We start from the raw sequence: 17,052 nt of genomic DNA, 5'->3' as shown, positions 1-17,052 counted from the left end.
CTTCAGACATTTTTATAATTTGTTTTTTAGGCATAGAGGCCTGTGCATGTGGCCTGGGCATCGGTTTTCTAGGCATGGTTTGAGCTTTAGGCCTTAAAGAAGAAGGTGGCCTCAATTTAATATGCAAATCCGCAGGCCTGAATAAACCCTCAGAAACCAGTGCCTGCACAGTGGCTCCGGACCCATCCAAAGTAGAGACATCCCCAGGTTCCACAGTTGAACAATCTCGCAGCATACCGGACTCAGAAAGGGTCTCAGTAGAGGCCTGCAAATTAGAAGTAGCGGGTATCAGGGGCTGCGAAAGCGCTCGAGTACAGACGAACTGGTGACTGGCTTAGGAGAAGCATCATCAGCAGCTTTGGACCTAGGTGTAGGTGGCCTGTCTCTGTCTTTATCTTTGCGTTTATTTGGAATGCCAGAAGTCGGATGGCTTACCGACGACATATCTGGATAATTGAACAGAGAACCAAAATATTTAGAAGTGTACATATACTGGCGATGGATAGTTCGTTGGTTAAATAAGGCACAAAACTGACAGCGAGGTACATCGTGGTCAGGGCCTAGGCAAGGAATACAGTACGAATTAAAATCTTTATGAGGTATTTGCTTTCCACAAGAAATGCAATTATTAACTTTTACTGACATCGGTAAAGAGCAAGAAAAAGTTTCCCCAACGGGGTACTTAGCTTTAGTTGAAGACTTCGGTTCTGAAACTCGAAAACGAAAATGACAGGAGTTGACCAGCACTTGCGAACTACTTCTGCTTCGGGCACCGCACGGCAAGAAAGACTGATGCAATGGCGTCGGCTGCATGCTTTATACCCCTGAAGACCTGACGTCATGGAAGATGAGACAGCAACCGACGCAGGACCCAAGACTTTGATAATCAGGCCGACTGAGGGCTACTGCAAGCAGATAACCCAAATGTGATGACTGCAACAGTGAAACACGAAGAATATCCAGTGCAAGCACAAGAGAATCGCCAGGGGAAATGCTGTTAAAAGAAGGGCTGGAAACAAACAATGTCAGACATAACTATCAAAGAAAGTAATTTTGATGCCAAGAGTTGAGACCTGTAGTACGTTCTGACCAGAAGAAGCTGTGGTATACAGCCTCTTGACCATAGATGTTGTAGAGGAAGTAGAAGAATCCCTAGATGTCAAGGGCATACTCAATAAGTACCAGCATCCTACTTGGGGACATACTGAGAGTTGCAATGCAGCTTGACCTAAACTGTATTACCAAGTCTGGACTAGAGCAACTTGTGTTTTACAAAAGTGAACTAAAGAATTGTCAGTGAACACAATTTGTTGAAAACTATTAATTTGACTCTTCACTGCAAATAGACTCCACTTAAACTAAAAAGAAATCTTTTCAGTGTATTACACACACTCTCTCTCTATATATATGTATGTATGTATGTATGTATGTATATATATATATATATATATATATATATATATATATATATATATATATATATATATATATATACACACACACACATATATATATATATATATATATATATATATATATATATATATATGTATATAAAATATATATAGATATACAATATATGTGTGTGTGTGTGTGTGTGTATATGTGTATCCTGTATAATACACACACACACACACTGTAAATGCATGTAAATGGCTATATGTTAGTGTTGCTCATCAACAAGCATGTTTTGGAAGGTAGATTGCAACCAAGAGTATCCACAGAAAACCCATTGATACAGGTGGAGAATATGTATGCAAGCAGTGACCATGGGTAATGTACGGAAGGCTGAAGCTTTGATGCAGGTATTGTATAGCTGAGTGTACATTGACCTGGTTTCCTTTTCTTTAGCCTCTCTTCAAATTATTAAGGATCAGGTGATCCAAGTTGCTATTTCACCCTGTCAACAAGCATCACACAGTCTCAAGTGACCTAAAGCAAGCCACTTAGAAGTTGCAGTTCCAGTGTAACCAACTGCCCATGTTTTTCTGACATAGTGGTCTCCATCATTTCATTTGTCAGCTGCCTAGGAATCAAAATTTGATGACAGGCATGTACACGTTTTCATCTGAACAGTTGAAAGGAGTGTGGATCCTTTTCCTGCTCCTGCTACACTGAATCATTACCTGTTGGTGGTCTTTGATTCTGACTTAAAGTTCTTTTTTAAGACCCATTATGCATTGATCTCCAACTTATATTATGGTCGAAATTCATCATCCCCATCATCAATAAAGTTCTGCAAGGCCTCCTTGCACTGGACTTATCAGCTCAATGCTCCTCACTCAGTCCCACCTTGGAATATTTATTTTATTTTAAAGAATCTGACTCTTCCACCTTTTATCGGATTTGAGATTCTTGTCTTTAAGACTATTTTGACTGACTGTTACCTCTGTTATGAGAAACTGGGCATTACAAGCACCATCTATCAAAACTCCTTATTTAGCTTTCCATACAAGAAAATGGTGGTAATTAGGACTACACCATCCCTTATCCTTACAGTTGCCAAAATCTAATTTAAATTATCTATCAATCTGCCTGTTTCCTACACACAGCATTAACTGTGGAGAATAACTTTCCAGTAGATGAATGTACACAGCTCAGAGTTTACATTAACAGAACCAATTCAATTAGGATAAACAGCTTTGTATGTTCTTTGCCAAATCCCAGTTGAGCAAAAAAGTTAGCAAGCATATAAGTTATGAATGGTTAGCCAACTGCATTGCATTTTGCCGTAAAAATACGAAATGGCTCTTTAAGCAACCTCTAAAGCATATTCTCCTATAGCAAACTGGTCTCTCGCAGGTCTCAAGCAGCCCTCAAACCAGAAGAATTTTGGTTGAGGAAGCTACTGAATTACATTCTTAGCTTAACTACTTTTCTTTTTGTTTTGGACACAGTGGTCCAGAGCTGACTGTTCTAGCACTCATGCAGCCCTCATGGTCATCTGAGTTTGAGATCACTGTAGTAGAGAAATGGCTACCTATACAACGTCTTCCATATAATACTCCCTTAGATGGCATTTGTCCACTAGTAACTTGGGTCTTCCCTGAATACATTCTTGAAACATTATAAGCTGGACATTGTTCCTAGGTCCTGGTCTTGATTTGCAGCTACTGGCATCAGGGGCATGTTCCAGTGAGACTGACAACCTAAGAAGATGACAGGAACTCAGAGGATTACCAAAGACTGACCTCATCAGCTATGAAACTTAAAGGTACCTACCATAATGGGATATCTGTAAGAAGAAATTTCTTCTTCAGTAACACCCTGTCCCTCAATTCCCTCCTAATACATAACCTCTTTCTGTATTCTCTCCTCTCCATTACCCTTTCTTAATTTCCTCAGCTTCCTTACAGATTTCAGTACTAGACAGAAGGCTGTTCTGTGCAAAATGAGAAAGTGAAGATGTCTGGAATCCTGAGAAAGTTTAACTTACTAAGCAATGCCTGTGATCCAAATCCTATACATTAGTGAAGAGGTACTCAAGTGCCACTAAATTTCATTAACCAGCCCCCAAAGCTTACACTACCTTGGATATGTGGTACTATTAATGCAATGAATGCCTCAGCATGCTACCACATTACATACATGGGACAGTAGGGGTGCATCTGCAATAAAAAAGTAGTAGCTTTACATGGGTGGCAAAATTCTATACAGCACAAATGTTATTTTTCCATGTGTTGAAAGGATGGCTGAAGGTGCACAAGCTGTGCTTGCATAACAGTAAATTACACTCACTTCTGCAACATCACATATGTAGTTGCATATTCATGCTGGGTTTGCAAACAGCACTGGTATTCAGTACAGTTATCTCTGAGATGCAGTAACACTCATGCTATGTAGCACATCAGCTTATGACCTGTACATTAGTCTTCTGGTTGGTGTGCAGTAGCATTTACCTGTGAAGCCTTTGTCAGCAGCTGTTGCTTAATCACTGTATTTTTCTGTGCATTAATCCAATGAAGTGAATGCCATGTCTTTGAATCAAGTAGCCAGTGTAAAAAGAGAAGGTTATCTTTGCACACAGAAGTTAACATCTTTTACCTGATAACATTTACGTTTCATGTAAAATTAAAGTACAGCAGACCACTATTTGGCTCAACTTTCTCCAGTAAAATGACTTGACAACCCAGCTAAACAATCATATCATTTATTTAAAATTATATAACATAGTACTGATTTTAATCACAACATAAGGAAATGTCTAAATATCTCTCAGTGAATTTAAGAGCAGGTGTCATTTTTTTTAAAACAATACATAAAAAACACATGGTTACTGAAAAAGCCCAGTGATTCACATAACATAAAGTGCAAACAGATAAGATTTAAAAAGAAAGACTGCTTTAACCTTAAAGACAATTTATAAAATATAGTGCAATTAAATGGAAAAAGGTTTTGTTCGTTTATAGATTTCACCTACAGACATCACATTTATGAGCATCTAAGCACATTTACTGAACCAAAATATCCTGCTAGCCACTTTTTTTTTCAATTTAATGACTTCACTGTTATCATACATCTATCTTTAGCTTCCCGTGTGTTCACAGACTACTGCCAGAGTACAGTTTTAGAAAAAAACAATGACTAATTCATGAGTAAAGCAGGAATGTGTGAAATTATACCAATGCAAATGATTCTAGGTATGTAGCAATGCTTTCCAAGTTGGCAATGTTTGGTTGCCAGAATGTGTATGTTGGCATGCTCTCAACTTCACATGTGCAATAATTCTTGAGACTTTTTTGGGGTTTTGATTAAGGTTGGAGGCTGTTATTTTCAGGATGATCTGCAGTTTATGTACAGAAATGCTTTCTTGTAAAGCAGTAGTTTGATGAGGAATGAGGAGACTTTACATATTTGGTAGTCTGAAGGCTGGACTGAAGAGCTTGGTGGACTTTTTGGATAGTTTCCTTCAGCGGGAGTAGACCATGTATTTTTTCAAGGCAAACAATACAGCTAGTGCCTTAGAAGTATTTGTCTTGATGTGTCACTGGACATGTGAATAGCACTGATGAATGCTGCCCATCTATGAATATCTTTTTTAGGAGAATTCTGAGAATGTTAAACACATTATTGCTGAAGGGAAAAACATCAGTAAGAAGTGTTGTGCTGCTTATGGAGTCCTACAATTCCTGTGGTTCTAAAGGTTTCTCACGTTACAGAGCTAATTATGCTGCGTAATCTACTTCATTGGCTTAACATTTTTTTGACTGCTGACCATTTTGCAGTGTACATCTTATGTCTAAGTTAATTGTACAGCTGACACTTAACAGCTGGCCACCGAGTGGTTTATAAAGATCCACTGCCTTTCCAGATATATGACTCTTGAGATGAATTTTATTACATTACATGTACTTTTATACTGTTTTAAGTTACCATATTTATAATGCTACTAGTGCAGCTGAAGTGTTGCAGTTTTTTTATGTCTAAGCTGTAACATCCTGATTATTGAGCCAATAACATATTCTATATAAATTTAATTCCATTATCTTGATATACGCTTTTGGTTTTGTTTCTTTTAACTTTCTGTCTTTGCACTGGTCATTCTTGTTTTGCGTTTTTTTAAGAGTTTAACTCTTAAGTAATTCAATAAAGTTGAACTTGGAAAAAAAAAATTTCAGTGATGATTTATACATACGGTGCAGAAAATGGTGTTTAAACGTACCAAGAAAAGAGAATAAAAAATTACGGCAGCTAATAAAGATGCAACCTCACAGAAATGTCTATCAGAAAATTTGTATCATTTGACCGGGGTCTCTGCCACAAGCATCAGTATCAGGTACTCTAACACTCAATAGCTAATGGCTAGAGAAGACCTCATTACTGTCAGTATATAAAATGAGTGGGTTGCACAACATTTCCGTCAGCTCATTCTTATTGACACCAATATACCATCCTCAGCTGCCAAGAACAACTCATATGGATATAGCCATCACAAATGCAAAACTCCAGAAAGGCAGCAGAAGTCTGGCACTTTAATTAGAAAAACAAAATATACAACTCTACTGCAAGAACCATCCACAAAGATAAAAATGATACTGAGAGTACTTTAACTTTTCTATATTTTTTGTGGCATCTCTAGCAAGAAATCCAAATCATGAGCTACAGTCCCAAGTAATGACCAGAAGCACACAGGAAATAGAAGAAAAACAATACACAATGAAAAACTATATACCAATGGCTGGCATATCGCATGGTATGGCCCTGCCAAATGAAATCTGGAAAGTCCAGTTAGCTTACAATGCTTGATAAACATATGACTAAATACCAGATGCATAAACTCTCGCTCAAGGTAAGAAAGGTAAATGAATTCATCACAGCTCCTATGTAAAAAATCTTTACTGCCATAGACAGATATTTGATAGTAATTCTAATTTATTAAAATGTACTTTTGCCACTTTGTAAACCCTCATTTGGGCATTTTATGTCTCTGTGTCCTTTAAAAGGAGATAAACATTCTGAGACTGGTCCTCTTGAAAGTCTGAGGCAGACATTGACCTCCACTTTCGAAAAAGGTGTAAAGTACTGGTAAATTAATCATCTATTTAGATTTGAAACTGATGCAGTTTTGGAATGCAATTCAAGATGCATTTATCTTTATGGAATGTCACAGAGGCTTGAGAGATACAGCTTGCAGTTCTGAGATCCATTTTGCAGACTTAAGCATTACTAGATTTTCTATGGATGGAACTGGTACAACCAATCCTATTATACGAGTGAATGGTTCTTCTCTGAGTGAGAGACTGAATGGCACTGAAGAGACATTTTCCATGACCATTATCAAAATGGTTCTCTTGCACTCCCACACAAGTAGTAACTTAATGTTTTCACAAGTCAGCCATGAAAGTGGTCATTCACACCGAATTTGGAATATCTGGCTCATGAATAATACATTCCCAAATGTGGGCCATAAATAGTTGCCATTTTCTCTTCAAAAACAGACATTTAAGACAACAGGCAATTGCAGGAATTAAGGACAGCAAAGCAACCTTTACAATTACAAAAGTAATATGACAATGAGGAAGAGGGTCCATTACTGATGGTTTAAGCTGTAAAACACACGAGAAAAACCTTAAAGACTTTTGGTTTGGCTAATTAAAGGTTACCTCTAACCAAACTAATTACAGAACTAATATCATCATAACACATAAAAGCATAGTAAAGTCTGAAATGTAGTGTTTCAAATAAGCAGAGAATGTTTGACACTGTCCAAAAAAAGAGAAATATTTCCCTCACACCATGCGAGTCTCATGTATGAAAAGCTTTCTAGCTACTTCAAAAACATGCACAATGTCATTATGAATAGCTGGAAGATTATGGAGGCTACTGCAGACTTCTTAAACATGTATAAACACAAATGGATTTCATCTTAGATTGGGAATTCTGTTTTTGTCAAACAAGAGCAGAATATGGGATCTGATACAGATGAGAGCCTGGAAAGGATGATACTGACATGGCTTTAATCAAAGTGATGCAATTAAACTCATGTTCACCTTGTCCTGCTTTGCTTTAAGGTAACTTTTTTTTTCTAGGATAAGTGGAAAGCTGTAGAGGAAAATTCTGAACCTTAAGAACCCACTCCTAATGCTCAATTCCAGCCTTGTGCATCCAACATGAGGTTCATATACAAGAAAAGGCAACTGAAGTGATCTTCAAAATTCAAAGTTTATGTCCAGTCAAATCTTCTACGTGGGCTACAATTTATCTTCAACATGTATGGGGACTCGTACGGACAAACTGTATGTGCATTCCAGTTACAGCGTTATACTGGAGTTTAAATTGTATTAAAACATCACACAAAATCCCCCCCCCCCCGCACCAAGGTTTTCCATCTTCAAACAATTCAGTGCACTCTTTTGTCAAACATTTACTAAATTACGACCGCCTAAATTAATTTTTAACAAGTTCACTTTGCTATGAAAGCCTATTTTGATTTGGAAATTATGGGTTGTTGAAAGACAGTTCAGAGTTTTCTTTTGCCAAATGTCTCAGCCAACAGTATGGTGGAAATATAACATTTTATGCTTCCTGAGAGCTACAATATGAAGAGGTATTCACTTCTCATAATTTCAAACTTTTTTTCACTTTGAATTTTACATTTCTCTCAGCAAAGAATGAAATGTACTACTAAAATAGTTCAAGTCTAACAGAAAGAATGTTAATCAGAGGCCACTGAGTTACAACAGGAAGAGTGCTGATCAGACCTACTGTGCTGCCGGGGGGGGGGGGGTCTTAGAAGGGAATTTGATGTGAAACAGCACTGTCCTGCTTACACAAAATTCTGTGCAATGGATTATATTATGGCATGGAAAATAAGCAATTGCTCCCATCTTGCTCTTTTTTTTTTTTTTTTAAACACACTGGAAATATGCACCTGTATGACATACTCAATTAAAACAGATCAAATTATTTGCCTGAAATATGGCTTTAACAATATTCTATTATGCAGTCCTGTTGAAAAAACACTACCCACAAAGCCCACAGTGCAAGTGCCTTTAACAAGAATGCCTTAATATGTCAAGGCAACAGCAACCCAACACACAATTACACTTTTGGATGATATGCTCAATAAATGCTATCAAGAGAAATAAAGCAATATATTAAAATATCAGAGTAATATATAAAACTTATATGGCATTTGCAAAACATTTTCTCCGAAAACCTCAAAGATGGAAACAAATTGTTTTAGCTGAAATCTCGATTAGTCAGAACAATTGGAGCGATAAGTGTCCAGACGTACAGAAGAAGGCAAACCCAGGTCGATGTCATCTTCACCCACACAGCAGGCCACTTGCTTTGCATTGTTTTGAGATCTGCATCAGGGCTGTAAGGGTGAAAAAAAAAGTCTCAGTAAAAGTACTAATTTTGATACTCCACTAAATTCCTTAAGAATACTAAAAAGTGCATTCTGTGGACATACACATCCAATAACATCACACACATTCATAATCTGATAGAAAAGCTGGTCAAGGTGCCCATTCAGCATGTTCACACATGCCATCAGCATTACTGGTGGTTCATATTGTGAGCAACTAGAGAATTTGCTCTCTCTCAAGTCTTAGCTTCATGATGCAACTTGGACAAACTTACAACAGTTTAAATCAAGATGATTACTTTGGTTACACTACGACAAACATAGTCCTAGCTGGCAGGACCACTTAAAAGCAAAGATAAGAAAGAAAATACTACGAATGAACAATGCAAATGCACTGACACTGTCTGCATAAAGCCTAAGATAGGACTGTTCAATGCAGCTGTTCTTTCACCAAGAATCACAGTTCTCTGTGGAATCAAATACACAAGATACAATTAAATTTGTGGCATTCTAAAGGTAAGAATCATGGCTCCATATTACTCTATTCCTTAAGGAGCCACAACAGAGACATTTAATAAACGTTGACACCTATTCTTGCTCCAGCCTGCAGGGTTTCCTAAATGCTGAAAGGCCTACATTAGAGGTATTGCTTGTGGCTCCCCAACCAGGTGGCCAAAACAGTTACTCATCAAGTCCTTGGTAGAGAGATAAGATTCATTATTCCTCCTGTCATGCCATTTTTTTGCATTTGTATGGCAATGCATGTCACAGCAAAAGTGTTTTTCTAATTTTTAGTTCCAATATTTTCCTTTTAAACAAACAGTCATTCATTATCTCACACCTCCCCATGGTTGGGCAGACCTCAGTACCTTGTATTCCTACATTAGTACGCATGCATGCAAAGGTATTTATAAACACCATTATTAAAAACCTCATTTAAGACATAGACACATGCATTAACAGAAAAGAAAAAACACATTAACCTTTAAGCATTTAACACACTATGCATTACAGAGTCTTTTTTATAACAACTGTCCGAGTCCAACATTACATCAATCACTCAATTCATGCCTTCTCTTAAACCTCACTCCTCCGCCTGAAAAGTATTCTGTGTATTTTTCCCACAAATCTTTTTTATTTCTATGTAATTTACACGTTTATTTTTCAGACTATCCCTATTTCACTTCTTTTCTCTCTTACAATATTCAATAATTCAAATACAGTTAGTTTAGACTTTGAATTCCATTTCCTAGCACTTTTTTGGCAGCCAACAGAATTAAACTTAATAAGCCTTACTATGTCTAGGCAATTTAGATTCTGTGCCCCAGCTCAAAAGAATAATTTCTTTAGTTACAGCCATTTGTCTTCTAATAATTCTGACAGAGTACTCAAAGGATTTTTTTAAAATAAGTCAACTATTACACTGCCAAAAAACAGTTCTCTTTTTTTCTCCATCACATCTCTAACATTTGCTATCGACCCTAGGAAAAATGTGTGAAGTCTGCTTGGGATACAAAAATACCTATGCAAACACTTCCAGGCAGAAATAATAAGCCTTCTGGATTTTGTTGCATACATGTGAGCCGTATATATGTCCTCCCGTTGTTCCCTTATAAATTGTTTTTCAAGTTTCTCTTCCCAATCATTTTTAACCCATTCTTATTGATTTTTTTAGTTATCATGCAGTATTATACAGTCCTTCTAATCCCCTCCTTTAACAGCAGCTTCTGTTCTAAATTAGACTAGACTAAAAACTATACCAGAGGAGGCATTTCATTTATGAATCCCCCTATCCCTTTCTCTTTGCCTATACCCTGCTATCAGTCCCTGATAAGGAAGGCACTTCTCTAAATCAACAGTCCAAACTTCTTGGTCTCATCCCACTCTAATCACACTCTCCACTAATTTCTTGAACTTCCCCTGCTTCATCATCATCCCTTTTCCACTTTGAATTATAACCTTCTGCTTGTATTACATATAAAAACCTTAATTGTGTAGCTCTAAAAATACCCATTCAAATCCACATTGTTCTATTGACAGGTTAAATTTATCCCACTTAACCCTTACCTTCTTTATCTCCCAGACAAATTCCTTCAACTCTATTACTGTCCACAACTTTTCCTCTGGTTGACAATATACTGGCCTGTACATAAAACTAAATGGACTAAAACATGTTCACTGCTTGTATCTTAATATTCATATCTATAAAAAAGAGCTTTCAGTTCCTCAGGTTTCACATTATGTTTGTATAGTTTCTTCTGACTTATCCTTAGCTGCCATAAGTGAAGCCTTTTTAATCCATAACCCTAAATATTTCATGTTATAATTTCCCCATAAACATGAGCATTGCTAAACCACATCATGAGTGGGTACATAATTTATGGCTATAGACTTTATTATATTATACCCTGAATGACTTAACAGTCTTAAAATGTTCTACAATATCAATATGTCCTTTTCAGGATTTATAAAGTACTATAATTATTAAAATATATTTAGAAAGTACAAACCATCATCATCTGCAAATAAAGCCAACTTTTCCTGATTACCATTTTAATTTTATCCTCAAATTTCTGACATCCCTATTTCCTTGCCACTGGTTCTGGTGAAAGAAGACAACCCTGCCTAGTTCCTATGCTGAAAGGAAACCCTTTCCACTTTAACGCTTGCCTCCAGTAATTCATATATCCTCCTAATTAACCTTAATGTAGCAAGGTATCCAAAGGCTTCCATTGCCCTACTCATAAAATCCCAGCTTACTCTGCCAAATGCTTTCTCTGCATCAAGACCCATCAACAGCAACAGTATTTGCTTCCCTCTGGATCATCATTTTTCTGTTAATGTTGTCAAATGTTTGCCTTCCCTCTACAAAAACCAATCCATATCTATCAGTTTTGGCAATACCTTTCCCTTTCTGTTAATTAGAATTGACAGACACTTTATAATCACGGTTAAAAATTGAAATGGGTCTATATGAGGCTGGGTCTGATGGGCATTTACTCTCCACAATAGCAACTTTTGGTGGAATATAAATACATGCAGTGAAATCATTAAGCATTGCCAATAGCCTCTTTCTACCACAAGTTTACCATTACTGTCTAGCTTTACCTCTTCTAACACTACTTGAACCTCTCTAGCAGTCAGTATTATTAGTCCCCATTTCCTTTGTCCCTGATATTCTGCTGATTATCTATTGCAAAACCAGTTCCTTTCTTTGTCAAATCCATACTCATTTCTTTCCAAATGTCACCTGCAGCATTGCTATTTGTACTCTGCATTTCTGAATACAACTCAATACTCCTTCCTTTTTGTATATACATGTAATGTCATTTACATTCCAAAATACTATGGACAAAACAGCCATTATGATAAAAAGTTATTGCTCCCACTTATTACGATATGACAGTTTTTTTTAGAATGTGTACTGAAACTTTTGTCTTACATGCACACACTAATATTTGGCAGTCTGATCATTTGTACAAGTGTTTCTTCTCATCTCCATTTGAACCAATGTAATACTTAAAGAAGTTTTGTTTTAATGAAAACTATGAAACAAAAAGTTAAACAGTTTTTCACAATCCCCACATCTCCTATTAACTTAGATCACTCTCACACGCACAAAAAAACTTAACAAATGAAGTTTAACCCTCCAGTTAAGGACAGCTGTCCCAAATCTACAGCTGCTCCCAGAGGCATAATCTAATCTAAAATTAACCATCTGTGTTCCTACTTACGATTGCAGTACATTTGTTTATTTATATGCCCCTCCAAATATGAAACACAGCTTGTATGCTTTCAGAGAACATTAACTTTTACCTCTAAGAAAAATCGCACTGGTTATATTCACATAAGTTGTGTACTGTTTTATTAAATGCATCAAAGTATTATGGCTGCTAGGGAAGTTATCTTATTCACTTCTCATAATTTCAAACTTTTTTTCACTTTGAATTTTATATTTCCCTCAGCAAAGAATGATCTGAACTGAGTAATTGCTTGCACATGAAGATGACTTGTCTCCATGTAAAAGTGGTCAGTAATGAAAAAAATGGCTAACAACTTGCAAATGCTTGAAGGAATCTTTGTAAATTTCACTCAGAACAGAATGCACCAAATTCCCCTGGTTAACTCCCTTCAGCTGCAGACTTATCTGTGACTGAGTACAATTACTAATGAAAAAAAGATCCAAGTAGATTAGTGTATTGGCTTTCATTATTTTGTCTTATTTTTCAAGCCTAATTACAAAAAAGTGTTCTTTTTTTAAACACCTTTACTGAAATATCACTTGTGATGTACGTAGGCAAATTTACATTTATACAAAAGTAATCAAGCTGTATTAAATTAACATCAACAAACATACTTCACATATACTGCTATACATCATACAACTTAAGCAACATTACATAAATTATTCAATTCCTGCCCCCCTTTTTTAAACAAAAAACATCTTTATTAAAAACCATCACTTATGACATAAGCAATCATACGTTATATAAATGAAAATGAACCACACCAACAAAATCCTAGTTGCAAGCTTTTACATCACAAACCATAATGCCACACTTCCAGTTGCAAACATTAAACATCATGTATAATCTACCCAATCATTTTCAGTCAGACATTACATGGCTCATTTAAGTCTTGCTGTCTTATAAACCTCACTCCTCCCCTGTATGTACTGTTCCGACAATTCTCATTTTTTTCCTATTTAGTTTGCTCCTACCCTTTTCTAAAGATCTCAGTTCCAGTTGTTTTATTTTTGTTACTCTATTCACTACATTTAATATAATTGGTTTAGATTCTGATTTCCATTTTCTAGTAATTGCTTTTTTGGTAGCCACCATAATTACACAGCAAAGCCTTGCCGTGTCTAGGCAATTCCGATTCTGTATCCCAGCTCAGAAAACTCATCTCCCTCGTTACACCAATCCACCCAAGAAGCATCTCAGGCAGTGTTATCCTGCAGGGAATCCTTAAAATCTGTCAACTCACTGCACTCCCAGAAAATATGTTCCCAAGTACCTCTTTCTTCCCCATCACACCTCCAACATTTGCTGTCTACCTGAGGAAAAATTCTCTAGAGTCTACTTGGGGTATAAAAATACCTATGTAAACATTACCAAGCAAAAATCCTACATCTTCTAGATTATGTTACATATTTGGGTGACATACATGCATCCTCCCATTATTTCTTTGTGAATGGCCTGTACCAGTCTCTCTTACCAATCCTTTCTAACCTTCTCTTGATTCTTATAGTTATCATGCAATATTTTTTATGCTCTACTAATTATTCTTTTTTTAATGGCATCTTCTGTTCTATATTCTACTAAAAACTCTACCAGTGCTGGCCTTTCATTTACGACACCCCCCCCCTCATTTCTTTCTCTTTGCCTATACTCTGACATCAATCCTTGTTGGGGAATGCAATCGCTAAACCCTTGATAGGGAATGCAATCTCTAACCTGCAGTCCAAATAAATACTTGGCCTCTTACATTTTATTACCTTCCCTCTTTAGTTATTTGTTCCCAATACCTTGGTTCCTCTGCCAGTTTTCTCCAATAAATTCCAGCCTCCTCTTGCCTACTGTCTATATTCCTAATTGGAGTCATCCCTATCAGCAGAATCTCCTTTCTCCATTCCAGTGTTGAATTAGTTCTTAGAATACTTTCTGCTACTTTATAGATATAATATTTTGTATGATTGTTATTCTCCTTAAAGGCCTACATCCAAAATCCCAGTCTCTTCTTGTTTCTTGAGCTTCCCCCCATTTCAACATCACCCCTTTCCAGTTTGAATTATACTTTTCTGCTTGTCCATTAACAGTGTAGCTCTGAAATACCCCTTCAAATTGGGTAATCCCAATCTGCCCTGTTCAACTGGAAGAATCAGCTTATCCCTCTTGACTCTTGCCATCTTCCCCTCCCAGATAAAACATACAGCTCTTTATTGTGATCCACAACTTCTCTTCTGGTTGATAAAAATATGCCTGACCTGTGTATAAGACTAAAGGGACTAAACATTGTTGACGGCTTGTATCGTACTATCCATATCCATACAACAAAGTTTCAATTTTCTCAAGTTTTATATAAAAAAGCTTCCATTTTCTCATTTTTATCATGTCTCCATAAATACGGATATTGCTGAACTAATTTAAGTGTGCGTACATACTTTACTGCTATTGCCTATGTTTTAGCTTCATTAATTTTGTATCCCAAAAGAATTTGAAACTGTCGCAAAATGTTCCACAACACTAATTTCTTTTTGGTTTTGACAGATATAAAATATCATCTGCAAATACATCCAGCTTTTCTTGACTACCACACCAATTATATACTTGAATTTCTGAGTCCCTTATTTTCTTTGCCAGTGGTTCTAAATATAATACAAATAACAAAAGGGGAAAGAGGACATCCCTGTCTGGTTCCTCTGCTCAAGCAGAAATTATTAGTGAAGACCCCACCCACTTTAATTTTCATCTCCGATCCCTCCGATCCCTCATATGTCCCCCCAATCAAACTTATTTTTTCAGGAAATGCAAATGCTTCCATTGCCCTGCTCATAAAGTCCCAGCTTACTCTGTCAAATGCTTTCCCTGCATCAAGACCCACCACCAACAATGGTATCTTCTTACATTCTGCTTCTCTCTGGATCATCAGTATTCTGGTAATGTTGTCAAATGTTTGCCTCTCCTCCACAAAACCACACTGATCCATATCTATCAATTTTGGCATTACCTTTTGTCAATCTTTTAGCCATTATTGACATGAACACTCTATAATTATGGTTTAGCATTGAAATTGACTTGTATGAAGCTGGTTCTAATGGATCTTTACCCTCTTTAGGTACTACAGCTACCACTGCTTTCTTCCAAAATGCTGGTATTTCTCCTCCTCTTAAAATACTGTTAAACAAAACTTTGCAGATCTTTTACCATTTTTTCCCTCCTTTCAAGCTTCCACAGGAATGCACTTTCCCATAGACTGGTTATAAATCACAATTTATATCTCATCTCCTCCTATCCTAACCATTAGTAATTGAGCTTCATCTATCTCTAACCTTGGCATATTTAATTCTTTCATAAACATTTCAATTTATATCATTTCTTGATTTCCATATTTCTCTGCTTTATACAGACTTTCACAGAATTTCTGAAATATTTCTAATACCTCTACAGGATCTCTTGTTACTGTCCTTATTATAGGCTCCCTAAGCTTGTTGACAGCCCTTTCTACTTTCTGTTGCCTGAGTTGTTTGCTAAAAGTTTTTTTAACAAAAATAAGTGTTCTTAGCTTAAGCCAAGGACATCAACCTAGACATCCTCCCTCGAAAAAAAACAAGGGACATTATCATTTTCACTCTACTTTTACAACCCAGAACAGCCTTTTGACTTAAACTTGCTTCAGTTCAGCCTTTCTACTCTTATTTATACTGTGAAATCTATTTTTACTAGTAAAAAAATACTTTAATATATTTAATGCATACAACAGTCACTGAAAAGGACTACCTTACAGATTCATTTAAAATACCCCTGACTGCACACTATACACAACTGCTTTACAGTATAACATGTAATTTACACAATGAAATGTTTTATACAAATAAATCAAAGTTGTTTTAAATTACAGTCATTTCTCCCCTACTTCCCACACACAGGATGACAGCTGCTTAGGTCATGCAACATTACCCCTTCCTCTCAGTACTGAAAGTTATTATTTTCTCTTGTCTTTCTGCATCATTCTGTATAATTTCTTCCACTAGGAGGACCTGCAGCCTGCAAAAAATAATTTTCAGCGTGAACAATTTACAGACTGACACTTGGGTGCCACTAGGCTTGCAAGACTTCCCCCTTCTACATGGTACTGAAAGTCTTCTGTTTCTCTGTCTTTCTGCATAAAAATATCTTTCTTCCACTAAAGGATTTGTAGAAAGCAAAACATATTTTTCAATGCCGACAATATACAGACTGACACCTTTGGGTTCCACTAGGTAAGCTGCTAAAACCATCTTTACCACTGAGCTTGCAGACAGCGCTGATGCTAAAGGAAAATGAGTACTTTGGGCTTCTTAAAGCCATCATATCTCGATATGTATGGCTTTCCTACTCATGAGCAACTTTTCTAAACTTTCCCTGCTCTGCTGTACTGGTGACTTACTCACATTATATAAGCAAAAGCACTCACACTGCTGTTTAAAAACCTTTCCACACCTCCACAGTCAACGACTTGTTTTTCTGCCATCTGTG

At 36.6% G+C, this 17,052-nt stretch overlaps 1 protein-coding gene across 1 annotated transcript in view; it reads right to left on the bottom strand.

The window, feature by feature from the left end:
- Positions 1-4,134: 4,134 nt before the first annotated feature.
- Positions 4,135-17,052, bottom strand: part of LOC122816928 (serine incorporator 1-like) — a 583,434-nt gene continuing 570,516 nt past the window's right edge. Inside the window, exon 10 of the mRNA XM_044090011.1 lies at positions 4,135-8,821. Within this exon, the coding sequence (XP_043945946.1) occupies positions 8,683-8,821 (139 nt within the window). The 3' untranslated portion in view covers positions 4,135-8,682. The remainder of the gene's footprint in view (positions 8,822-17,052) is intronic.

The sequence above is a fragment of the Protopterus annectens genome, chromosome 12.part0 (assembly GCF_019279795.1).
Source record: "Protopterus annectens isolate FY-2018-M chromosome 12.part0, PAN1.0, whole genome shotgun sequence".
Taxonomy (NCBI): Eukaryota; Metazoa; Chordata; order Ceratodontiformes; family Protopteridae; genus Protopterus; species Protopterus annectens.
Note: the sequence above shows the minus strand (reverse complement) of the source record. Positions and strands in the feature narration are given on the sequence as shown.